Here is a 26,135-nt window from a genome sequence, read left to right on the forward strand (position 1 = left end):
GATCTGTATGGGAGAGATAAAAGTGCTCACCTTAAATCTTTTTTGCATTTGATACTAATTCAGTTCCAGTTGTTTGCATCTAAAAGGGGACTTCATTCCAAAATGAGGCAGATCTGCAAAGAGGGAAAGACTTAGTTTGTGTTTGTTACACAGTGCTGGGCAATATGAAGCTTTATTTCTGTCCCTAACAGAAACGTGCGTGTGACACACACCTGATTTGTGACCTAGAAAAGGCCAAACTGAAAAAGCTACCAATTAATTCTGAAAATCTTCACCTCTTGTTTCTCTACCATTTTGTTTCTGAATGAAGCAAACACTGCAGTATCTCACACCTTGCACGTCAGAACTAGATTTTGAAAACGTCCTTTAGAAAAAAGGAGGTTTTTTAAAACTTCTCAACTCTAATTCCAAATACAAATATGTCCTCCTGATGGGAAGATTATTTTCTTTTAAAGTAATTCTTTACTACAGCTAACTAGCTGGTAGGATCCACAGTGTTTCACTGAAGGATTTGGCTCTCAAATCTGACAAATCAGTGAGTTTCTCAGTTTTCTCTAGTGTTTACCTGATAGGCTTAAACCCACTGGTGTGAATACACAAATATACACTTTGCAAGGTGCTGTGCTGTAAAGGGAGATGGAGATAACTATTTCTAGAACTACTTCTGTTTTCTCACAGGAAACCTGTGAATCTCTCTTGAATTTAACCTTGGAAGAGGTGAGGAAGAACTATGAGGTAGAAAAACCACAGAGGAAATTTTTTGGCATTATCCCAGCATCTTTTGCAGCCTCTGAGGCCCCAAGCCCTGAGTTTGGGCTGGTGGTTGATGGGCGGACACTGAGCGTCATCTTCCAGGGGGGCCTGGAGGAGAAGTTCCTGACCCTGACGAAGCACTGCCACTCAGTGCTGTGTTGCCGTTCCACACCTCTTCAGAAGAGCATGGTGGTCAAGCTCGTCCGGAGGCAGCTTAACGTGATGACCCTGTCGATAGGTACCTCCATTCTGAATCTCGGGAGAAAGGGGGAAGCTTTTTCCTTATGAGTTATGGAAGCGTATGGAATATAGTGTATGAGCTATTCTTTGTGCCTCAGATAGATACAGTGAGAAACCAGCATTAAATACTCTTTCCCGATCAAAAGCCACATAAAAGTCTTTCTTCAGCTTTCACTGAGCAATCCTGTCCCCCATTTAAGCAAGATAAAGGCACTCCAAATTCAGAATCTCCCAGCAGTACCTTTCATGTTCACCAGTACAAATGTATGTTCACATTCCTTTGGGTGTGGAAAGCAGTCAGTAGTAGTCACTGTTTTGCCTTTTCATAAAGCTCTTTCCTGTCAGATTTTCCGAACTGATAAAAACAGAGTTATCCCAAGACTGGTATTAAACACAGACTCTTTTGCTTTTCACATCCAAATAATGTGAAATGCTTTAAGTTTCATGCTTCACTTTTGGTAAGTGTTCCCACTAAAATGCTTACAGAACTGATTTTTATGACTTAAAACTAAAAAATGCACCTCTCTGGACCAAACGGAAAAGGAAGTGTCTGATGTATTTTCAAATTTCTTGCTTTGCCTTAGAGTTCAAAATACAGGGTTTCAGCCTTCCCCTTCATTTATTGTGTTTTGCCAGCTAACCTAATTCAAAATCTTCACATAGCAGGCAACAACCATGGCTGTTCTTTCCATGGAAATTTGGTTAGGTATAAAACACATTGCTGCAAGTTGAAATAAGCAGAATAACTTCTGAAACTGTCTTGTTACACTGTCAGCAACAATTAAATTTATCACATGATTTAGAGAATTTAGTGAAGTAGGGTGCTGTAAAGCGTGTTTCTGAGTGCAAGGAGTTCACTAAACACAAACATACAAAACAATGCAGATCTAGATAGTGTCGGGGTGTCCATACCACCACCCAGGTGGTCCCAATGTTGGGGTTAGCCCTGGTGGATCCAGGTCTTCTGGAAAAGATGTTCCAATCAAGATCAGAGCCTAGAGGTCATGATTGCTTGCTGCTCGATGATGAGTTACCCTAAGTAACTCAAACCTAAGATGTGTGGCAGTACAGAATAGCCTTTGTTTATCAGCATAGCTAAGGGGTTTTCCTTCTTCTCATATAAGCATTTCATATCGAGCACCCTTTCTTGCATCTTTATTGATCCCTTCTATCTTCCCATTCTAGGTGATGGTGCAAATGATGTAAGTATGATTCAAGCAGCTGATATTGGTATTGGGATATCTGGCCAAGAAGGCATGCAGGTATGCCTTCAATTTATTTCCTTTCCTCATTTGTCAGATGGTCTCTTGCTGCTTATGAAGTTTCATAGAAGCCCTATACTTGAGTGTCATCTTAAAAATGCAGTTTGACATCATTACTGTTATAAATTAATATGCAGTTTGTAATTATGGGTTCAGCCAAAAGAGAGTGTTTTGAGCCAACAATTACCATGCACAGACAAGCGTGTGTTTGCTCATAAGCCTGGAAAATTAGCAGATGCCTGTCCAGTGTTAGGTCAGTATCTGGCTTCTGAATCCTCTCTGCCATAACATTTCCAGGTTTTGTTTATTGTCTTTCAGTGTTTTCTGCCGCAGATTCCTTCTTCTGTATCCCCCTTTGTCATTTTTCTAAGATAGACAGTTCTGCTGAGATAGGAAGTTCCAACTGTTTTCTCAAGGTTTTGGTTTATTGGGTTTGGATTTTTTTCTACAACATTCAATAGTAGGAAATCATTTCCTCATCCATGTTCATTATGTTGATAGGGAAAAAACATATTGTAAATTAACTTCTGTTTTTTTTTACCAAAGGCAGTCATGGCTAGCGACTTTGCAATATCCCGATTTAAGCACCTCAAAAAACTGCTTCTCGTCCACGGACATTGGTGTTATGCTCGCCTGGCAAAGATGGTGATTTACTTTTTCTACAAAAACGTGGTAAGACTCTTCAGACTCTGGAAATTTCCATCCTAGCAAAGATTAAATCCAGGGCTGGGATTTTTTGGGTGGTTGGTTTGTTTTTTTCTGCAGGTTATACTCTCTTACTTTTTATGAAGCTAGACTTCCTGTTTCTTCAGTTTTCAAGTTTATAACATGCTACCTCCTTCTTAGTAGTGTGCTTTATAAAGCACTAAGGAAAATATGGGTTCTAAATGTATTTTGAAACAGTGTTATTCCAGAGGGAAAAGGACTCAAGGCTTAGTAACTTTTATAGGTAGCTCAAGAAACTTTATTAATAATACCCATGAGCCTCAAAATAAAATTTGCATAAGGAAGAGCAGATTATTAGTGCCAGAATACATAAGATGACATTGCACTAAGAATTGTTTGCCTGTGAAACCTCTGAATTTCTGCATTTAGTTTGATAGGAACCACTTGCAAGTAATGATGTGGTCATATCTGGCATTTTTTATTAAAAATTTAATGTATATGCAAATGAGTTGTGCATTGAAGAATAATGTAAAGTGGAAAAACCTGATAGTAATACAGTTTCTACAAGACTGTGCAAACAAGTCCATTTGACATGAAATACACTCTGAGCATGAAAGACTATTTAGAATTCAAAGTATCTGGATTGGTTTTTTTTATATATATAATTTTGAATAAAGATTGCTTCTTATCACTTTTAACATTTATAATGAAAATGGAAACTTCTTTTTTCTTGATTGGGCATCCTTTTAGAGTTCAAAAGATAGTTCAAAATAGCTCTCTAGACGGGGGTGCAGCTCTTCTACTATCTCCCCAGTACCATTACGGCACAGGAGACCTTTGATTCTGCATGGACAACCAGTTTGCAAAAGGATTGAAAAATCTGGTGCTCAGAGCTGTGAACAGTTTGCTTAATTATTCTCTGATACGTTCTTAAAGAAACCTAATGGCTTTTAAAAAGCTGTATCACAGTGGATCAGTGTGAAGACCATCCTTAGGATATACTGCTTTATGAAATAAAGAGCAGAGCTGTCTCCTGATGGTACCTTTAACCAAAATAACATATTCTTGGGAGACTCTGTTAATAACCAGTGTACTACATAAACCTCATATGTGGAACTATGAGAGACATAGATCATCTGTGCATTACAAACTAAAGTCCAGATCAGCTGTAACAGCTAGGAACAGTGTAGGGAAAAGAAGTGGATGTAAAAGAGGCCCCAGAAAAGGTGCAGCTTCAAAACTCCCACAGCCTAGAGAAATGAAATCATATCAGCCTGAAGGATGTGCTTCTGCTCGTGTGGGGAATCACAGTTCGGTTTGTAAGAGTTTGTATTTGTGTTTGTATCTGCTTCTGCACAGAGCTATGTCAACCTGCTCTTCTGGTACCAGTTCTTCTGTGGGTTCTCAGGCAGCACAATGATAGATTACTGGCAGATGATTTTTTTCAATCTCTTCTTCACCTCAATGCCCCCTCTTCTCTTTGGAGTCCTGGATAGAGATGTTTCTGCAGAAACACTTCTAAGTTTGCCAGAGTTGTATAAGAATGGACAAAATTCAGAGGTATGTCTTGATTGCTGAAATAACTGCTTGATAAGCCAAAGGACTGCAGGTGTCTTGGTTTTGTGAGGAGCGAATTATAGATTTATTTGTAACCAAATGATCCATTTATGGTTTCTAGTTTATTGATGTTCACTAAAAGCAGGTATAATTGTGGCTGTCAGAAGAACTGTTAAGGAACATATGATTGAAGTTGCCTGCTGGAAGTGAGGCTGGGTGTTTGTTCCATAGTTGGAAGATGTAAATGGGAAGGTTTATTCTGTCACTAAATATATAGAGCAATCCAGTTTGGTACCAGTGTGCTGCGTTTTAATAAGTGATGTGCTAGCCCTCTGTTTGGTGTTTCTGATCTGAAGAAGAGATGATGGAGCAAATATGTGTGTGTGTATGTATATATATATATATGTACACACCATATTGATGGAAAATTTCTCAGTGAAGGCATAAGGAGAAAACAGGATAAGAAATGTAACTAATTAGGATAAAATAGTTTAGCTGGTCCATGATTAAACTCTACTCAGATTTGGTGCTTTGAACAGTCTCAACCTACTGAAGAAGACAAGCTTGCTAAAAGATTACAGCAAAGTGACTTGAATTGATAACCAACTTGACTGGCTTTTTTTCTGCTCTCACACTCAGAAATACACCTGTTGATGCATAAAGGATTTTGTCACAGTTTGGTGTTTAGCCTGTTCCAGGCATGAACTGTTTCATTTAGTTACTTTTTTAACTGTGACTACTCAGTGTTGACAACCCCCAGAAAATATGACATGTTTTTACCCCAGTTTGCCTATGAGGTTTCAAGAACCAGCCTGATATAAATATGTTTGCAAAAAGGACACATATACAGACATACATACCTGGTTTTGCAGATAAATACAGTACAGTAGCACTTACTCCCCATTGCCTTAATATTTTTAATATGAAATTATGAGATTGTTAATGAGCAAAATTTGAAATTATCGGAGTTTAAAATTGCAGGGTACTTAGGAATTTGCTCATTTTCTCCTAATATTTACTTTCATTTTCCTGGACTGTGATTTTTGGCACTGATGAACACTGGCGGTTTACACTGTGTTTAATGATGGTTTGAAAAACCAAGGCAAGAGAGTGCAGAATTTGAGGCTTTTAGGACTTTCTGTCATTTTTCTTAGGAACTCTTGGACCTCACATAATGTGCAAAAATATATGTTCTTTACCATTTTGAAGAGTTCATTGTTGTTGCTTTGGCATTTTGTCTGCATTAAAAAAACATGAGTCCAGCCTTTTGTCACTCCAATAACGTACCCTGCTCCACAGGAGCTGTGGTCACACAGGTCACTAGATAAGTATAAATATGCCAAGTAATCAAGTTAAAATGGTATAAAATAGATGTTTCCTTTCAGTACTGACAGGAAATCTTACCAATTCTACAGCTCCGGTAAGAGCTTTGTTTGAAAAATGTTTGAGGAATGGGATCCTTTGGGGAGGTGGGGAACATTCATGGCATTCAGCTTATAAGACCTTTAGTTGACTGGCTAATCTTCCTAAGGTCTGTCTTTAGTCAAGGTCTGTCTTCAATTAACACAGTGAAAATGCATTTTCACAGATAAGCGTTTGGTCTAAATCAGCTGCTCAGGAGCCATTTACTCATGAAGAGAGACCTGTTATCTAGAATCAGTAGTATGAATATAAGAAAAACAGGCAGCAATTATGTCTTCAGGGCAGCCTGGAGATGTGTTTCCCATCATAATGACTTTTATCTGTAAATTCCTACAGATATACAACCTATCAACTTTTATTATTACAATGTTGGATGCCTTCTATCAGAGCCTCATTTGCTTCTTTGTCCCTTACTTGGTAAGTATCAGGGTCATTAATATTCTCATTTTCCTGTTCTCCTTAAAAAAAACAACAGATAAATTCACTTCTGAATTGTCAAGGTTCATCACAGTCTATCTGCCTTTTTTCTAGACCTATGAGGACTCTGACATAGACATGTTTTCCTTTGGAAACCCTATGAATACTGTCTCCCTCCTGACCATTCTCTTGCACCAGGCTCTAGAAATGAAAACATGGGTACGTGTTTGACCTGTCCTGATCATTTTTACTTTTTTTCTGTTGTGAACACAGCATACTGTATAGACATTGTGTTTTAGAGCCATCTACCTGAATTCCGGGTCAGAAAAAGTGGGTGGTAGATGCACTATTGGATATGTTCTTTCTAATCTGACTTTATATCCTCCTGTCTTACACCCCGAGTCAGTGTCACAATCATCACTCTCATTTTGCACATTCTGCTTGCAGACCCTGTTCCACTTGGTAACGATGATTGGCAGTGTGGCGTTTTACCTGGTCTTCTCTGTGATCTACAATGCCTCCTGTGTGCTCTGCAACCCTCCTACCAATCCCTACTGGATTATGGAGAAACAGCTTTCAGACCCCACCTTCTATTTGCTGTGTCTTATTACCCCCGTCATCGCACTCTTGCCAAGGTTTGAATGATGCACTGCTTTCCTCTCAATTTTCATTTCGTGAGTTTGTAGGCATTTGAGTGAAATAGCAGTAACGCTGTGTTATAGATATGTGGTATGTTGGGCACATGTGTTACACAGGGACAGGTGAGGAGTGTGGAAGTCAGATGCCCGAGTTCAACTTTCCAGTTCATGAACCATCAATTTATTCAGTTATACAGCCCTAAAGAATAACTTTATATCTATTGCTTTTGTTTTCCCACCAGGAAAACCTTTCTTTCTGGGGTGCTTAACAAGGTTTACCAGTACAAATCTGTTACGTAATTGTTCCTAATTGTAAACACAATGTTGTTGAGCTGATAAAAACTAGAGACTTTGAAATAGTCCTATATGCTTTGAAAGTTACAGAATGTATTCTAAGTACATTATAGTGCATTATTAGACCAAATTAAAAAACATGTTTATATATTAAATAATTTTCTGCAGCCAGAATTTTAGTTTTACTCTGTGTGACAAATCAGGTAGGTTAAAGATAGCTTTAACTGAGGCTGAATACTATTTGGAGAGGGATAGTTATTTTGATAGGTTGCTGAGAAAGGTTGTTTGAAAAACACCGCAATTCTGTTCCTATGTATGTATGTGGTAACCATACTGCTTTTAATACTTGCTACCATAACATTCTTTAAGCAGATATGCTTTGTCTGAGTTTCATTACTTATTTAAAATCTCTACTTGTCCTTGGGCAGTGACAGAAATGGTTGGTTTCACTGTCTTCCTAGTGTCCTTCTCATCCTAATTGTCACGTAGTGCAGCACACTGGCACTGGAAGAAACAGGAAAATATTTTTAGTGTCTGATTCTGCAAGTGCTTTAAGGCATTAGAATCTGAGCCTTAACTTTGTCTAAACAGGAACCTTTCAAGGCAGGTAATATTTCTCTTCAAATTATTATTTCCCCATTTTGAGTTGAGATACTCTTATGATTACAGGTTACATTATATAACTGCCGGTCAGGATAAATAACACATAGGTCTCATGTCTTCTAGGAAGGGCATCCTTTCCCAGTCTGTTCTGCCCCTGTGTGATTTTTGTTTTCCTATCAGCCCTTATTCACACTGTCCTTTTAGACCCTGAGCTTTCTACTGAGGGCTATGTCAAACATGTGGTTGGAGAACTTTTATCTCCATTTTAGGAATTCAGCAAGTTTAAGATTGTTGCTGTCTCAGCAGGATACGGAGCTTAAAGATTTGTATCTTCCTATCTTCAAAGTTGGAGAACTACAGTTCTTTCATGTAGGTACACCAGATTATGTTCTGCAGAGTCCTTCAGTTCACAGAGTATCTCTGCTATAATTTAGTTGTGTCAACGTATCACAGCAGCGGTGAAACCACCCTTTGTCAAAGTGCACTTAAGTTCACTTTGTTCATCTCACCACACTGCCAGCTCCCTGTCTCCTTCAGAAACCTTGGAGCCTTGAGATTCTGGTTTACTTCTAAGAAGCTTCTAAGATGTTTTGTTGACATCCTTGCTCTCCTTGGCTCTCCCTTTTGCTATTGCATCCTGTGCTAGCTGGCACTTCTGAGACAGTGCAGGCGCCTGGTGGGAGCTTGCCTGTGCCCTCCCTGCACACAGGCTTTTCCTGGAGCACTTTGGAGCGCATCCTTCATGCATCCACATCTCAAAACTGCCTCTGAACTTTATTTTGGGACTCAAACTGCACTGTGCTAGGTATTAAAGCTTTCAAGTCTGAGAAGAAAGGGTTCTGAATATCATGTTCATTCATTGGCAAGGGAAAGTACTGTGTCTCTGGAGGATTTCAACATATGAACCAGATCTACTTCTCCAGCTATGGAAGGCAGGCTGTGGTCTGCCAGGAGGCACTGCAAAGGCCTGACAGGTAATTGGGTCTCACACTCTGCAGGGCTGCGGGAAGGGCAGAAGCAAATGAAAGCAGTTCATGGGATGAAATACACAGTTCGTCCCTTCTCTGTCTTCCTGTCTGGTCCACCTGCAGTTTGCACAGAAGATACAGAGGACAGCTTGAGGGGAGAGAGGACAATATGATCCACACCAGATCTGCACAGCCAGACCTGATCTCTCTGTGGCTGTGCTCTTAGCTGCCCAACTCTAATTAGCAACTGAACAGTTCCCAGTCCTGAAATGCTATGGGATTAACCAGCCTGAGCCCAGGCACACCAGATATATGTTTATCCACTCCTACTTGTGCAGATAGGCCTGAGAAACCCATTGCCTTAAAAGACCTTTCTGTACTTTGTTTGGCTTGTTAGGTTTTTTAATCTTGTTATACTTATTTATGCATACATTTAGCAGCAGGATGTGAGGACAGCAGCTTTCTTAACACAGTTTCAAAGAGTCCCCATGTTTGTTTTAAAATGCATATCGAGGCCATCTATGTAAAGGTCAAATCCTATTAAAAAGATGCTTTGAAAGAGACTTGGTTTTCAGACAAAACTGACACAACATGGAGAGAGGCTGTGTGCTTTCTCACTGCTCACAATATATGCTTACATAAGTTCTCTGTTCTGCAGACGGGAGGTAGGGCACTTTCTGGTTTTTACTGCCTCCTGAGCAAATACATAAGCCAAGGTTTTAAATTTCTGGGTTCATAATATATATCGAATCAAGATCCCTTCTTTAGCCTTTTTTAGCAGTATAAATATAACTCCACCTCTTCTAATACTGCATCTCTTGATAAGTTTCTGTGCATCATTCTTACAGTGTTCATTAATCAGGTGGTTCTATTATAATTTATTATTTATCTACATGTAGTTGACTTGACAGGTCAAGGTAGGTGTATATTTACATGTTGCATTAAATCCAGGAGTCAACCGAGGTATAAGGTGTTTACTAGATGCCTGTAGAGCAATGGAAAATTAGCAACTGGATCTGTGTTCTGTGATGCAGATTGTGGAAGGAACCCTCTAGTAAAATAATCCATTATTTTCCTGTTTCATCAGGTTCTTTATTTTTGCTCTGCGAGGAACCATTGGAACACCTCTGATTCTGAAGGCACAGCAACTCGACAAACTTCCTAAAGGGCAACAGGATCTTGAAATCCAGAAATTGAGATCAAGAAAACAACCTACTTCTGGTACACCTGTGACATCACCTACATCTAATGATGATCTTGACCAAAACATCAGCCACTTATGTGAGTCACCATTTTTACATCCAGCAGCAGCAGCGGTGTCTCACAGGGACGCAGAAAGTCAGAGGCTGTCAACCTCCAACGTGAATCATCTCAGGAAACAGACTCCTGAAGAAGGCTACTATTTCTTTAATAGGTGGGCAGAGGAAGAATCTACTGCTACAGACCCTTCAGCAGGACCTTTCTCTGGCCACTACCCCCTTGTACCCAGCAGGATAACAACTCCTGGACAGGACAGTGACAAACTGACTAAAGGTAATGAGAACAGTTTTAACCATGGAAGTCATCGGCGATCTGTTAGTGCAGTGACACTCTGAAGAAACATTCAGAAATGGGATACACAGTCCAAGTGGAGAAGGATACTATAAGAAAAATAAAAAGTCCATTTATACTTAACCATGATGCTCGCTACAAAAGGAGAGAGACATGAGGAGTAGTACAATAACATCTCTAATATGTGACTTTTCCTAAGCGTGCATGTAGTTTGTCATTACATGACTTCTTGGTCTTCCTGGTTTTGTCTCATTAGAGGAATGTCAAATGAGCATCACACAGTTTCTGAGAAATGCACAATTACTTTATTTCATCAAGGGATATATTTCTTTTACAGTAATTGAGAGTAATTGTACTAGTAATGTTTCAATGTTATTATGCTATTGAGGTAATAGAAAGAGAATCCATTCTATATTAAGTCTTAGAGCAACACATCCCACTCTAGCTTTTACTATCAAAGTCTTAAAAAGACCTTACTAGCTTAAAAATTACAGTTCTGCCTGGAAAATATGTTACCTCTTGGACTAAAGGTATTTGCAGAATAGCAGCATTGGAAAGAGATGACAGAATGTTCCAGGTTTTAATATATGGAATTCATCAGTATAACAATATCAAGTTTATAGTCTGTTTCCCTGAACAGTAAGCTCACTATTTTTATGCAGCCAGTGTTTTGACCCGATACTGTTAAGAAAAGAACAAAAGAATTTATGAAGTAGAAAAATGCAAATACTGAACTACAAGAACTGAGAGAATAACTCAGGGACAAGTGGAGTCTACTTCATACCTACAGAAGGAGATAGATATAACAAGTCAAATTCAAGGATATGCATTCTAGAATTCTAAAGTTGTCCCTGCTTTTTCATCTAGAAATTCATTTTCTTCCTTACATTCTCTATATTATTACATAGTGTTGCTGCATTCAACCAAGTATAAATTATGTTCCTCCCCACAGTTGGTTACATTTAGTAGTTGATGGAGATCCAATAATGAAGATTTTTACAAGCAATATATGAAGGTCACTAATCACATTGCAGTAAGTAAATAGTGTATAATGACCAAAATATGCATAATACATTCATCCCTTTCAGTATCTCAGAGCAGCGAGATGGAGGGGGGAAGAAAATGTCACCATCATCACTATGTATTGCAATGCAATGAAAGGTGACTGGTATTTCTTATAGAAATGTTGACTACTAAGCCCATTTCCCAAGTTTTTCTTCACAATGTGGGGTGAAATCTGAACTTTTTAAAATTCAAGGCAACTGTGCTTTTGTGAATCTACCGCTGCTTCTGACTTAAGTAGGTTTTAAGCCTTTTTTTATACATGCCATATTAATTTGGCTATTTACCCTCACAATGTGTGATCTGTTTCATAACCTTATATTTAGAAAATACTAATTTAACTTCTGTGTGTTATAATAATTACTGTAACTAAAGTCTTCAAGATGTTACTTTAAAGCAACTCAGGCAAAATTGAGTAGCATATCTGCCACTGGGATTTCTGGTAGCCAGAGCAAGAGCATACGTAGAGCTGTAATTGCTAAAGTATTAACTGTCAGCTGTAAAACAATTCAGAAAGAGATATTTTTGCATGATGTACAAAATGAAGGGAATTAGGCATAGCTGAGGTTATTGTTAATGGAGTGTGAGATTGCTCAAATGTTTGCTCACTAGCTGGGAATGGACCTTGGGTGACAAGACTTAAGATGAAACCTTCACAATTCACAACCATGTTCTTACATTACATGGTCCATTTCTTTTGAGCTTAAAGAAGATACCATTTTCTTATGCATTTTCTTACAAAATGTGAAGTGTTTTTGTAATAATAAATGTAATATGGTCATGATTTGGTGTGTTGTTGAGAGGACAAAAACAGAGGCAGAAGAGTGGTTTTCCTATGTCACTCATGAGTGGCAAACTCATGTTTTCAGAGGTCGCTCCTCTATTTAGTAGGCCATGCCATAGGAATGCTTATCACAAGAACTAGATATCAAATATTTCTGAATGCACAAAGGGACTTAGCATATATGGGAAAGGGCTGGACAAGTTATGCTTAAGCAAATCTAGAAGACCTGTAGACATTCCTGAATTCAAAGCACCAATTAGTTCCATGTTTTCTGATCACAGCTTCTGCAAAACAGTTCTACCATGCGTTTTGCCCTGACAGCTGGGCTTAGGTTCAGGAATGGCATATAGCTAAAGGAGGGCCCTTTAAGAAGGGGAATGAAGGAGGGACTGCTTATGATCTCCTACAAAATTACCCTTAAAAGCACTATGCTGATAGAAGCCTCACTATATTAAGGGATGAAATAAGTAGAAGACAGTCCATAAGTCGCCTCCAGACTGTGACCAAAAATAGTTATTTCACTTAAAGGAAAGAATCCAGATTTGAATTGCTGCCTTAAGTAATTCTACAGCTAGACCTACAATCTGTTAATTCTGTTGTGGAAGATGATAACAAAACAGTTCAATAGATCCATTTTCTTGAAGATTTTGCAGCATAGAAGAAAAGCATTCCTCATCCTCAAGGAGAGAGAAAGCTGAAACAACCAGAAAAACAAAAAGGCAGCATCAGGCAAGACCTGGCCTCTGCATCCCAGCTGACTCTACAGCTTTACAAATCTGTCCCCCGATACCCTACCTCCTGGGTGACAGTGCTACCATCCCTCCTCCAAAGCAGATGCTGACATAGATCAGGATCTGTAGTCACTCCTAATCAAGTGTGATCTTTCCTGTACTCTTGGGTAAGCAGTAATGATGAACTATTTCATGTTGAAAAGATGGTGAACAGGCGCTTCCCTTTGATCATGAGCTGAAACCCCTTTGGGAAGTAGGATCTAGAGCTAAAAAACATGATTTTTTTTTCCAATGAAAATAAGCCTACAGTAAGAAAGCAATCCCTCCAAAGAATTTATATACAAGAGGGGAAGTGTATTTACTAAATGGGTTATTTAGACCTAACTGGAATTCAAACTAGCTTTTTTTTTTATTATTTCAATATATATTTAATAATACTGTCAAGATACATGTTCCATTACTTCTAATGGGAATGAATGCTTCACAACAGAACAGGAGTCTCACTTTTTAATGTATCCTCTGGTGATATTCAATATTTCATGTACTTGGACTATAAAACACTAAAATTAATGTGCTTTTATGGAATTACTGCATACTCTTTTTTTTTATTATATTATTATAATAATACTGTATATGCAGCAGTGCTTTGAGTTATACAGAGTTATACCTATGTGGCAAACTGAAGGTGGCACCTCATATAGAGGTGAACAGGAGCTGGCTTACCAGGTCTATTGGCTGACTAACAGATGCAATGACAGGCTGCTTGCAATGGTCAGTGAAGAGCCATCCATCGTGTTCTCAACAGAAGTAAGTTGTTCAGGTTTTCATAATACAAGGTGCGGGAAACGCATACCCATTGTCTACACTTTGTTTGTGTCTTAGCACAGCAAGTTGGAGATGTGGTCTTTGAAAGTTACAGTTGATTATCTGCTTGATATCAGTAATAGCTGTTCAGTCTAAAATCCAGAATTATTCAGGTGGGGTAAAGGGAAGAATCCAGTTTGTTCTTTTTTCTTCTATCTCTCAGAAATACAAACTCAGGTTTTAAATTATGTAGAGATAGGTTTGCATCGTGCTGTAGCACAGAAACCACTTTTCCCAAGGATGAATTACATATATTTTGTCACTCTGTTGGCTGATGCTGCAATGTTTAATTCATTTGTTTGATTGCAGTTTGAGGTGGTGTGCCAGTACAGAGCTATTTGCTTTAGGGGCAAGGTGACTGCAGGCAGGATGTGGCGTGATTAGGTACTTGTAAGCAGCACTGATGAGTAAAAATATAAACGTGGATACAAGAGGCTCTTGAAGATAATGATCACAGAGGGTGGGATTTAGAAAGATGACCAAATAACACTGAAGATCTATAAAGTACTTTTGACATTGCTGGTGATTGGAACTTGCTGCAATTATCAGTACATGAGAAAACTGTGAGCAGAACTTGCTGCCCTGCTCTTTAATTTAACACCTGATTATTCTCAGCTACATAAACAAGACTGAGACCGAACGGAGTCTGAATCATTATTTTTCCAAACACATCAGAGGGGTAGATGTCTGTTTTCTGAAGACATTCAAGGCAACGGTCGTTTATTCTCCATCCGCAGTGCAGCTACTGAAGGATGCTCCCACCTCCAGGCATACATTGCAGGTTTCTTTCCGTGTTAGTGCCCAAAGAACTTGAGTGGTTATTGTGTTCTTCAACAGGAAAGCAGAGCTCTGTAAAGGATCACCGCTGTAACCAAAAGGTCAAGTTTTTGCTCCATGGAAACTGATTTTGACCTTGACTTCACAGAAATCAAAAGCTGTTGCTTTGTTGTTGTCATCCGCTCAACACCACAAAGCTGAGTCAAGATCTCTATGGGACTGGGGAGCAGTTTTGCTGCCAGCCTTGGGGGTTATTTCTCCACCACAGTTCATCGCCCTCATCATGAGGGTGGCACAAGAGCCACAGATAATCTCTTCAACTGCCTCAGATAACCCCAACAAGGAACTTGTCAGAGCTATGTGTTATGCTTTCAGTTGTTCAGATCTTGCTCTCCACAATGTGGAGTTGTTCTCCACTTTGCCTGCAGTGCCAGAAAGAGTTTGCAGCCAGCCAGAAAGCAAAGCTGGGGTCTGCAGTTGAATGCATTGGTTTAATAGCTGCTATGCTTACTGTACCCTGGGCTGTTCCAGTGGGTCAGCAGGTACTTCAGTCTTCCTGGGCATTGTACTTTGCATAAGGTGGCATCCAAAGAACCTCAAATGGAAACGATGTATTCCAAGCACTGAAAACAACGTAAAATAAGTAGACAATACATTGGAAGATAAATCCAAACACAGCTGGACCTTCCTTTTGTATGCTGGTATTCCTCCCTGGTTTACTAACATTGTTCTATTTGAACTCAGACCATTTAGGGAAAACCTGTACATTTATTTGTTGCATTTAAAAAAAATAACCGAACAATCAAAACCCCACAGCAAACAAGAAAACCCACCAAAAAATGGACAAATCTGCAGGCAGGCCAATAGAGCTTGTTTAGAACCAACTGGGTTCAATAGAAATCTAATTAGAGCCTTTCTTCTTTTGTTAATACTTCTGAAGAATTTTGTCAGGAGCAGCTACCATCTATACGTGCTCAGTCTGAAGCGTTCCTCTTTTGTAATGTTTAGGCAGCTTGAAGCCAGTAATGTCATGGTCTAAATCAAGATCTGAAGAGGAAAGCAGATTCTTCATTCTGTTACTGTGTACATGGGACAGGAGATGGTCTAATAAATTCCATACCAGGAATGCACCATAATGATAAAGGAAGAACATGTCTAAGGCCTTCTGGAAGTTTCCAAACAAGCTTCTTAAATGACTTTTAGGCATTGTTCAGAGGTCACTCAAGGTTTGAAGTGTCTGTCTGACATGTTTTATAAGTAAAACTAGTTAGGCATGAGTCCCTGTGTGCTCTCAGTTAAGTGCGGAAAACTGTGAAGAATGGCCCCACACTTTGTAGTAGGCTAAAATGATTTTGCTTTTAATCTTCTTTCGAGTGGAGGTAATGCTCCAAAGATTCAAATAAGATTTCTCAAAAATTTTGAACGTATATAAATTATGGGAATCTGTTCTTAAGATCCATTGCTGCTTTTTATAATCTTCAATTTCACAGTAAGGAAGGAATATAGTCCGGAGACATCAAAGAGCCAGAATTGTGCTTGCAGCTATTAGTTCTCAGATAAAAAAAAACCAACCCAAAGCTAAAATTTGCAGGCCAAAGGAATGTAACTCTCCAGCGCCTTTTGATAAAGGAGTCCAAGCACACACCAAATAAATATTTACATCCTAATACTGATTTGGAATGCAGCTTATTTAAAAGGAATATTCTGGCAGCATGTGTGCATTTGACTTGCATTCATTTAAAACTTAGACTGATTTGCAGTTTCGTGAGATTACTCCACATTTGGTCATTTGTGATATATCATATTTTCACAGAAATGTATGGCACTTGAGAAGCTCAACGGAGAATCTGATCTCTTTGCAGTAAGGAGTTACAGACAATCCACATCAGCTGTTTGTCCTCCCAGGACTTTATCAACAACAACAAACAAAACTGTGAGAAATGAGATTAGTGGGGCTTGCTTGAAAAGAACCTGCTTATTGGGCTCGCAAAGGTTCATCCACAATCCATCACTGAAATAAAGCTTTACTTCTAGTGTATAGAAATACATCACAATAATGGTAGGTATCCAGAGCAAGCTCATATGCTATGATAAATGACAAGACTTCCATGGTGTTCAAAGCATTATCAGAATCCATTTCATACCTCATCTGTTATTATAAGCATAAAATGTGCAAATGTTCTTCACTGCTGTAAATGTCAGCATGCTGGGGGCAAATGCTTTGATTTTCTATCAGCAAATAATGTTAAATTATATAGTGTTTAATCATGCTTAGTGAGAGTGATGAACTTTAAAGAATGAGTTTCTTTCAAATCACTCCATCTTCAGTTCTCCTGGAAATGGACATCATCATTTATAAAATCCTGAAGAAACCTTCCCCAGCCTGGAGGCTTCATGGTGGTTCAAGGCTGAGGGTAGAGTGCTAAAATACAAAACTATTTTGACATCAAAATTTTTTTGATTGAGGCAACCAGGTATTTGAGCATAGAATTTGAAAGTTAACTTTGAAAATCAGAACCCTCATATAAAATTATAGAATCATAGAATAGTTAAGGTTGGAAAGGACCTTAAGATCATCTAGTTCCAACCCCCCTGCCATGGGCAGGGACATCTCACACTCAACCATGTCACCCAAGGCTCTGTCCAACCTGGCCTTGAACACCGCAACAGATGGAGCATTCACAACCTCCCTGGGCAACCCATTCCAGTGCCTCACCACTCTTACAGTAAAGAACTTCTTCCTTATATCCAACCTAAACTTCCCCTGTTTAAGTTTTAACCCATTAGTCTTTGCCCTGTTACTACAGTCCCTAATGAAGAGTCCCTCCCCAGCATCCCTATAGGCCCCTTTCAGATACTGGAAGGCTGCTATGAGGTCTCCATGCAGCCTCCTCTTCTCCAGGCTGAACAGCTCCAACTTCCTCAGCCTGTCTTCATACAGGAGGTGCTCCAGTCCCCTGATCATCCTCGTGGCCTCCTCTGGACTTGTTCCAACAGTTCCATGTCCTTTTTATGTTGAGGACACCAGAACTGCACACAATGCTCCAAGTGAGGTCTCACAAGAGCAGAGTAGAGGGGCAGGATCACCTCCTTCGACCTGCTGGTCACGCTCCTTTTGATGCAGCCCAGGATACGGTTGCTTTCTGGGCTTCAAGCACACACTGAAGCCGGCTCATGTTCATTTTCTCATCAACCAACACCCCCAAGTCCTTCTCCACAGGGCTGCTCTGAATCTCTTCTCTGCCCAACCTGTAGCTGTGCCTGGGATTGCTCCGACCCAGCTGTAGGACCTTGCACTTGTCATGGTTAAACCTCATGAGGTTGGCATCAGCCCACCTCACAAGCGTGTCGAGGTCCCTCTGGATGGCATTCCTTCCCTCCAGCGGATCAACCGAACCACACAGCTTGGTGTCATTGGCAGACTTGCTGAGGGTGCACTCAATCCCACTGTCCATGTCAGTGATAAAGATGGATTATTCTGGCAGGTTTTAGGCCACTGAAGTTCTTTCTTTTATAGAAGCCTACATTACCTGGTGTGACACAACAACAAAACTGCTAATTTCTAAATAAAACAGTTGCATTTAGCGACCAGATTTTAAGTAGCTGGAAGGTAGGAGTGGTCCACTGGAGTAACTGGAGGTCTGTGGTTTTATACATGTGGAGAATCTCACCTACACTCTTTCTGAAAGGAAAGGTGCAGATAAAGGTATGGAGGCGATATATGGAGGAGACTTTCACAGGCAATAAGAGAATATAAATCTTCAAATCCCAAAGACATAGTGAAAGGTAATACTGCTGGTATCTTAGCAACCAGAGAAACTTAAAGACAAGCTGTACAGGGAAATCAGCTATAACCCATCTTTAAGAGCTCTCTCTGGTTTACGCATATTATGTGTTTCTGAAACTGGGGTTTTAATCACAGCATTTGAAAATACAGATTTTTTTGTTGAAGGGCTTCATCATCTTTGGTTTCTGCTGAGGAGAGCTACATTTTAATATTTGGATCTGTAATCGCTAATTTATTAGAGCAATTTCATTAGCACTTACTAGACCTGAAGGGCTGCTTGTGAAAGACAGTAGAATTCTCTTGTGAAGGAAAACCCCTCTGGGGTCCATGGCAGATCCTCTACTACATTCAATGGCACAGAGACAGGTGCTGCATATACCAAGAAATAGGGAAGTCTGGTAATTTCTCTTGTTTTCCAATTAAATTGGCTTTAGCACTTTCACTACAGCCTAGAGTTTCCGGATTTCTATATTAACCCAGTATAAAGAAATAGATTTTCTTTTCTAAATCAACTGAAATGGAAATATATTTCATGGCATTGTGTGGCTTATATCAAAAGTTTTTTCATGATACAGAATTGATATGAGATCTGTCTATTTTTAAAACAGCTACTTTCCATATAGTGCTTTTGGTATAAAATAGGAGAAACTTTGAAGAAAAATGGAGTTTGCGGAGTTAGTCAAATACTAGAATAATAGGCACGTATAAATGTAAGTACATTAAAGCTTCATATTCACTTTGTTGCTCTTCTATTATAAGAGTTTCAGCACCTACTGCTTGCTATTATTCCTGTCATCATTAACCTTCATGATAATACCACAAACATCAAAAGTTTGGAAAGTATTTTGTTGGAAGTATGTCCTTAGATATGCGTTATTTGTTGCATGTGGAGTTTTAAACTCACACTGGAAAGGTACAATCACCTAATAAAACAGGAAATAGGTTAAAGTGCAAATTAGTTGTGTTTGATGAAAAGCAGATAGTCAAAGTCAATGTTTCACAGGCAAACCTCTGCTTTTCAATTTATTTAAACATGCCATTCAGTGATACATGAAAATCCTTTTTATAGGAAACTATTCAGAATCCCCCAAATGCTCACAGTCAAGAAATATTTTGTCTATTTAATACTGTTTAGTTAGCTCTAATCAATTGTCTGTCAGCATTGAAACAATTGTTTCAGCTCACAAAAGGCAAAAGAGAATTTATTGTAAAAATACTGTTATTAGCTTGTGTATAGTTCTTTCTTTGTTAAGCCACTAATAGTTCAACTCTGCTAAATAATCAGCTATTTGGGAGGAGGAAAGTTAACAATTTCCCTCTATTTCTGAAAAAAAAGAAATTGTATATAAGTGGTTTCAACTTTCAGTAAGACTTCAGCTTGGTGTATTGAAACCGTCTGCCTGGCACCAACAGAAAGGTCTTACAGGGCTTGTTATTTACTGAACATCCATCCCCCTCCAGGCCTTTGGGGGCTTTTTGTTTTGTTACCTGACTTGGAGCTGACTCGAGGGCATTTTTAATTAGTATCCTGAGGTTAAGAAGTCACTTGCTGACTACCCTGCCTTTCCCAAGCCAGCCCTAAGGATGCTCTTCCCTCTGTGCAGAGGTTCCAGGGTCAGAAAGATGCAGGTGCCAGCAGCAAAATGGATAATGTGCCACTAAAACAAAGAAAACAGACATTGAGAAGTGTGTATTTTTCTAAACTTGTGCAACAGATGGTTTAATAGTCTGTCCCCTGCAACAGCGTTCTTAAACACATACATACTACATAAATACCCTAAAACAACCGAGGGAAGGCTGCCTTGCCAGCTGGTGTCCCCCAGGGGGTACGGACCTGGGCAGCTCTCTGCAGAAAAACAAACAGGTTGATTCAGGGTTCATCAGTTGCAGGTGCTGCACAGTGATGCTACCTGAGCTAAATGCCTTTCAGGAGGTGGGGAGCAGTCTCTCTGGATGCCCTCCCAGTCTGTAAGTGGATATAATAATCCTTTGCCCTACCTGGTACAAGTGGTATGACAATAAGTCTGCCTTAAGTCATTAGAGGCTGGGACGCTGGCAAAAGTGGGAGAGTCAAAAGAGGGCAAGAAATAGTGGTGCCAAATGTTGAGAGAACCCAGATCAGATTCCTCAGGAAAAAACCCTGCTATTGTCTGGTGGCTCCTTGCAATTCTCCTTATGAGAATTAACAGCAATTGTTTCCAAGGGAGATCTGAACAGTTTCACAAAGTGCAAGTTTTAAACATCATTATTTTCAACAGTTAACACCTCAGAAAATAAACTGGAATTAGCCTCTTGTGCAAGTACAAATGTTTATCATAGCTGCTTCATGTCTTGACAGTCTAGAGGCTGACATCCATGGCATTCAAATTCTTTTAAGCTTGCCAGTCAATATTAACAAGACACTAAATACTCAGATTGCACCTGTCCATTAGAGTAAATTGACTAGTTTATTGTCTTCACAGTCTTTTGAAGAGTGATAAGCACCAGCTTTGAACAACTTATTGGAGATTTCTTGATTATAGCCTTTGAATCTATTCTAGGAGGTAGCTGACAGCTGTCCTTCCTGGTTTGGAAACAATCAAATTAGACTCACTGCTAAAGGATGATACCATTAAGAATAAGCTTATGTGGTGCCACAGAAGATGATGCCTTGATCCCTTTATTCAAACTGTAAGACAAAGATTGGCAGGAGAAATTAGTAGGAGAGAAATGTTTTGTTAATACTCAGAGACCTGTTAACAGCAGAGGGTGACCTGCTCAGTATTGCCTGGGATGCTCTTAATATAAAAGACAAGGTTTCATTTTTAATAATTCAGGGCAACAGGTGAGTAAGCAGGAGGTGTAATTCAAATGAGCGTGTTGATTTGGCACTCCTGCAGATGCTCCTCTCTTTTTGTCCTATAGGTCAGGTATTAAGTAGTGTGTGTTTAGGGTGAGAATCTCAGCCCTAACATGCAAGGTCTTTTACTTATGGGAATGGCTATGAAAGAACATGCCCAATAATTAAGGTTTTGTGAAATAAAGATAAATATTCCCCATCCTGCATAAAGAGGTTGGACATTGCCAATAAATGTAAAATAAGCCATGCTGAGCCCATAGTACGGTTTCTCTGGCCTCACACTTAGCCAAACCTTCTCCGTGAGCACTGATGGAGCCCTGCTGCAGCCCTGCTGCTTCCTGAGCCAGGACCTGCCAGAGATGAGGGAAAACCAGATAGATATGTCAAAGATGAGTTCACATTGGCCATAAACGAGGGATCCCAGTTTTGCACCTTGCTCTGAATTTTTGCAGATTTCTCTTTCTAGGTCACTGTTCCTTGCACAGACGCAGCCCAGCTTTATATAAGCTTTATAAAATCAGGTCTCTTCTCATTAATTTTTCACTTGCAGTCCCTATCTATTTCTTTTTCCTTTGCCTACTGATTCTTCTGCTTGGATGTTTTCCTTCTGTTTCTTATTTCTGAAGGAGGTATCTAGACATGAAAAGCAAGAACAGAACAGAGCTGAGCTAATTAGCAGCTGCTTTAAGGTATTGTTTACCCTGCAGAGGAACACATCTCGAATCAATGCCAATTTGGATCACAGAAATGTTGCTAGAGAGAGCCAGGCCAAAGCCTTGAAAGCCCTTTGACAGCCCCTTTCAAACTCACAATTTTGCTGCAGATAAACCCCACTGAGAGACATTTCCCAGCTCCATAGGTTCCTGCCTACAGGGAAATTGTTAGAAACATGTTTCTTACCAGTTCCATGTAAGTGCAAACACTGTGTGAACACTTTGAGTCAATGTAGAGTCGTTACTATTTCAAAACAGGGAGAAAAGAAGCAGGAAATGTTTGTTTTAAGGGGGAAAAAAGAAAGGAAAAAGGAAAATTATGTGAACAAATAAGAGGGTGTTTGGGTCTTTTCACCCATTTTATAATATGGCTCCAGCTACTGGGAAGGAGTCAGAGAAAAAAACATGCTTTTTTCTGATGGACCCATATTGTCAGAATTGAGGGTCTGTCCTGGGTTCACAAGCACATGCATACTCACATATGCTTCTGGTTTGTATGCAGGGCCTTGGCTCCACTGTATGCATGTGTTACAAAGATGATGCACTCTTCCGATCAGCTGCACTCAGTGGAGGCAGGGAAACAGGAATTAGCTACATCTTTGATAAATGCAGTTCAGGTTAGAAATTGTGAAAATGTTTTTTTTCCTGGATCAGTCTGTGAATATTGTTGCTCATGCAAATATATGAATTGCTCTGATTTCACACGGAAAGATTTGCATTGACTTTTTGTACTAGTTTAGTTATGAATTAAATCGTAACTGGTGAAAAGTATAATTTGAGCTTGCTTGCAGTTCATAACAAACCTACAATGATTTGCAAAAAAAAAAGAAAGAAGCCTCTGTCAAACGAAAGCAGAGCAGGATGTTTGCTTGAAGTCACTGCATCAACAGTATGAGCTCTCATTTGTTCATCAGGCTGAGATGACAGTGTCACCTAGCAACTTTTGAAGGGCATTCAGACTTGACAGTGCTGAACTCTATAAAAAAGCCTATAAATAAATTAATTTACAAATTAATACTTTTTATGAGTGTCAAAAGCATCACATTTGACATTAAAAAAAATAACATCGTAGAGGGGGAAAGGAACCAAAAACTCATTTTCATCCTGGCAGCTATGTAGTGAGAGGATTTAAACTGAGTAGTCATTAAATACTGTAACCCTGGGAAACAAAGGTGTGCATTTCCAGCATCCTTACTTTCAAATATATACATGCATACCCATAAGGTTTGTATATATCTGTATGCATCTATCTATGTATATTATTTTAGATGAGTTGCAGGTTTTTCCAGGTACTTATGTTAACAAGGAAGAAAGATTAATCTGTTTCCCCATACTATCGAATGCCTCCTAGTATGCACAATTCCTTATTCTTCAGTCAGTTCATAACCTCTGCTGCTCTGCCAGCCCATCTGAAGATCAAAGCATGGAGCATCATACTGGTTTGTAGTGTCACAACCCAGTGACTTCCTATAGAATTCCTGCTGCCAGAGCTGCCCAATGGAGCAGATAATTCTCTCACATGGAAGAGCTCAGCCAAAATTAACAGTCATGTTGGCCAGCAAAACTTAGTCTGATTTTGGCTGATGGATCAACTGTAGCAAGGATCATGTTCAACCAGACAGTCTCTATGGTTTATGGAGTAAAATTGTGAAAAAGCAGAATTAACAAAAGCTAAATTAGGTCTAATAATTTGCAAGGGGGAGTCTTGAGTAGTCCAACATCATAGAGGCAGAGCTTAAGTTGTCCTTTGCACAGCGGAGAAGACAAAGTGTCCCTCATAGTGGATTTGAATTCTTAAAAGCTTTCACAGAGGAAAAAAAAAATGTAGACTGTGAATTTCCTAAGACTGATCAGACATGTAATATATCAGTGCATTTGCTAAAAGTAAGGGAAATAGAAAATATTCTAGAAAGAGACAAGTGGGTACGTATTGCATTGCCTGGCTATTTGTGACAGTTGCTCTTTACCTCCATGGCCTCTGTGGGTGCATTAGTTGGTCCCTGAACACGTGCTTACCACTGCAGTCCCTGGTTGTATCTGAGTTTACACTTGCAATCGTTCATCACTCTCCAGGTCACACAAAGAGACTTCACCAGGGTGGGGGAAAGAATAGGTGCTAATGGGATCTGTCTGCAGGCTTGTCTTAACAGGCTAGTCCAAAATAGATCTGAGAAGTCTAACAGCGCTTTAAATCAACTCTGAAGTTGGAAAAGAGGAATCAGTTTGAGTGTTTAAAAAACAACAACAATGAAAAAGACTTTCATAGCAATGAGAGTGGAAAAAAAACATTTTACAGGAATTAATTAATGGCTCTACCCCAAAACCTTCTTTCCTCCTGTCTCCTGTGATCCTTGGGCTTAACCTGCATTATAACTGAGAATCAGCAGGGTGGATACGTGGAAGCTCGAAAGCAGCACAGCTCTCTTAGTGGGACCCATCATGTCTACCCTGCATGGGCACAAATACCTCTGCTGCCTTCCCCCCCCCCCCCCCCACTACAAGCATATCTATCTGGTAGAGGGCAAAAACTCCCACATGCTCCCTTCCCTGTCATGGTGCTGTCATAGTGCTGGTTAGCCCATGAAGAGGAGGAAGGTTAACCAGGCAGGGTAGCCAGCTGCCTACACACCAAAAGCCAGAGAAGCGTCGTTTTATTTGTGTTAGATGTTTTCTTGATCCTCGTGGATATTTTGTACACCTAAGGGCCAGGGCAAATGTTTTGGTACCAACCAACTTCTTCTCTATACACTGATAAATACAGGTCCCAGTGACACGTATTCCCTTCCCACCTGAACATAAGAGGAAGACTCCCAGTTTCCTGGACAAAACTTCCAGCAGCAACAACCAGAAAGTCTGTACCTAGCTGACTACACAGTGAGGTACCTCTGTGAGCCGATGTGCACCAGGTGGGAATGGAGATGTCTGGAAGGCAAAGCAACTCCAGTGTATTTTTATCTCCAGGCGCTGTGTACACAATGGCAACAGAAAATCAGCTTTGGCTCTAAATGGCTAAAAATGCTTTGTATTAATCAAATCAATGCGAATTATGCCACTTAGATAACTGGCAGCTGTGATAGGCCGGACAAAGATACTCTGCTAGCTTAAGTAGACTTGGGAACTCAACTCTCAGAGCTGAAGAAACAGCTAATAGCTGAGGTTAAAAGCACAGAGAGGAGACAAAGACCAGTTGGATATCTCTGGACTAAAGGGGTAGAAGAGGCCGTATTAATGAGTCTTTCCAAAACAGACCTACTATTGATGTGTCCCCACTTCTACTCACTAAAAGCAGGGCCAAGCTTGTAGGCATCTAGTGGCTCAGATCAATTCATGATGCCATTAATCCTGCAGTAGTGGCTCCCTTGTACCTCACCTAAACCCATCATCTAAGATTACGCATAGGTGGTCTGGAGGGTCCTGTCTGTAAGCTTATTCACAGTGTCTCTGTTAACAGGCTGACATTGTGTTTCCATCTGGAGTTACTGATGCTGAGCTGGAGTTGCAGTCAGGTAACAGCAGCAGAGGAAAGTCACCATTGAAATTCCCCAGAGAAGGAGTTTCTCCTCCCAGCTATACCTGCTCGTACACACACTCCTGTTTGATCCACCTCTGGGCAAAGACACACAGGCTGATTCAGCTGCCAATGACGGCAATCAAGGTCATCCTTGACTATTTTTATACATCCTTTGGGCTATGTACACTGTAGGCTATTTATAACCCACGCAGAGGTATTCCTCTGCTTAATCAGTCTCCTGAGGGTGTGAGTCACACCACAGGTGGGTCAAGCTCCTACCAAACACTAGACAATGAACAGCTACTCTGGTTTCTGTGTCCACCTCCTGCCCATGCACTTTGATACTAACGGTCTTCTGGAAGCACTCCACCTCCCAGGACATGCATCCACCACTAGGCTTTAACACCAGGACAGCAGAGGGAACTGTTTAATGCATTGGCTGAGGAGACGGAGAGAGGAACTGAATTCAACACCAGCTCAAAAGAACGATGCATACAGCTCTGCACTGTGAGCAATCCTTTTTGTCCTTGCAGAGAAGACTCCCACTGTGTTCCACCTTAGGTAGCTTCAGGGTATGAAAAGCTATGGTAAAAGAGTATTTTATGCCAGGGAGGAATTTCTTCTTCAGGCACTATCTTCACCACATACCATAAGGTGCGGAAGTCTGTTCCTTGTGCCACACAGAGCAGTGACTGT

General features: G+C 40.0%; 1 protein-coding gene and 1 long non-coding RNA gene across 5 annotated transcripts in view; one reads left to right on the forward strand and one right to left on the reverse strand.

Moving 5' to 3' along the window:
• Window positions 1-12,220, forward strand: part of ATP10B (ATPase phospholipid transporting 10B (putative)) — a 207,300-nt gene extending 195,080 nt beyond the window's left edge. For all 4 annotated transcript variants that reach the window (XM_061456584.1, XM_061456583.1, XM_061456585.1 and 1 more), the window contains 8 exons: window positions 679-991; window positions 2,179-2,255; window positions 2,802-2,927; window positions 4,281-4,481; window positions 6,237-6,317; window positions 6,432-6,536; window positions 6,765-6,952; window positions 9,908-12,220. In XM_061456584.1, the coding sequence (XP_061312568.1) occupies window positions 679-991; window positions 2,179-2,255; window positions 2,802-2,927; window positions 4,281-4,481; window positions 6,237-6,317; window positions 6,432-6,536; window positions 6,765-6,952; window positions 9,908-10,415 (1,599 nt within the window). In that variant the 3' untranslated portion in view covers window positions 10,416-12,220. The remainder of the gene's footprint in view (window positions 1-678; window positions 992-2,178; window positions 2,256-2,801; window positions 2,928-4,280; window positions 4,482-6,236; window positions 6,318-6,431; window positions 6,537-6,764; window positions 6,953-9,907) is intronic.
• Window positions 12,221-19,529: 7,309 nt separating this feature from the next.
• Window positions 19,530-26,135, reverse strand: part of LOC133270953 (uncharacterized) — a 42,331-nt gene continuing 35,725 nt past the window's right edge. Inside the window, exon 4 of the long non-coding RNA XR_009743973.1 lies at window positions 19,530-20,034. This is a non-coding gene — a long non-coding RNA (uncharacterized LOC133270953). The remainder of the gene's footprint in view (window positions 20,035-26,135) is intronic.

Source organism: Pezoporus flaviventris, unplaced genomic scaffold (assembly GCF_033815535.1).
Source record: "Pezoporus flaviventris isolate CSIRO_AGI_PZ_B2104156 unplaced genomic scaffold, CSIRO_AGI_Pfla_v1 ptg000023l, whole genome shotgun sequence".
In the NCBI taxonomy this organism is placed as follows: Eukaryota; Metazoa; Chordata; class Aves; order Psittaciformes; family Psittacidae; genus Pezoporus; species Pezoporus flaviventris.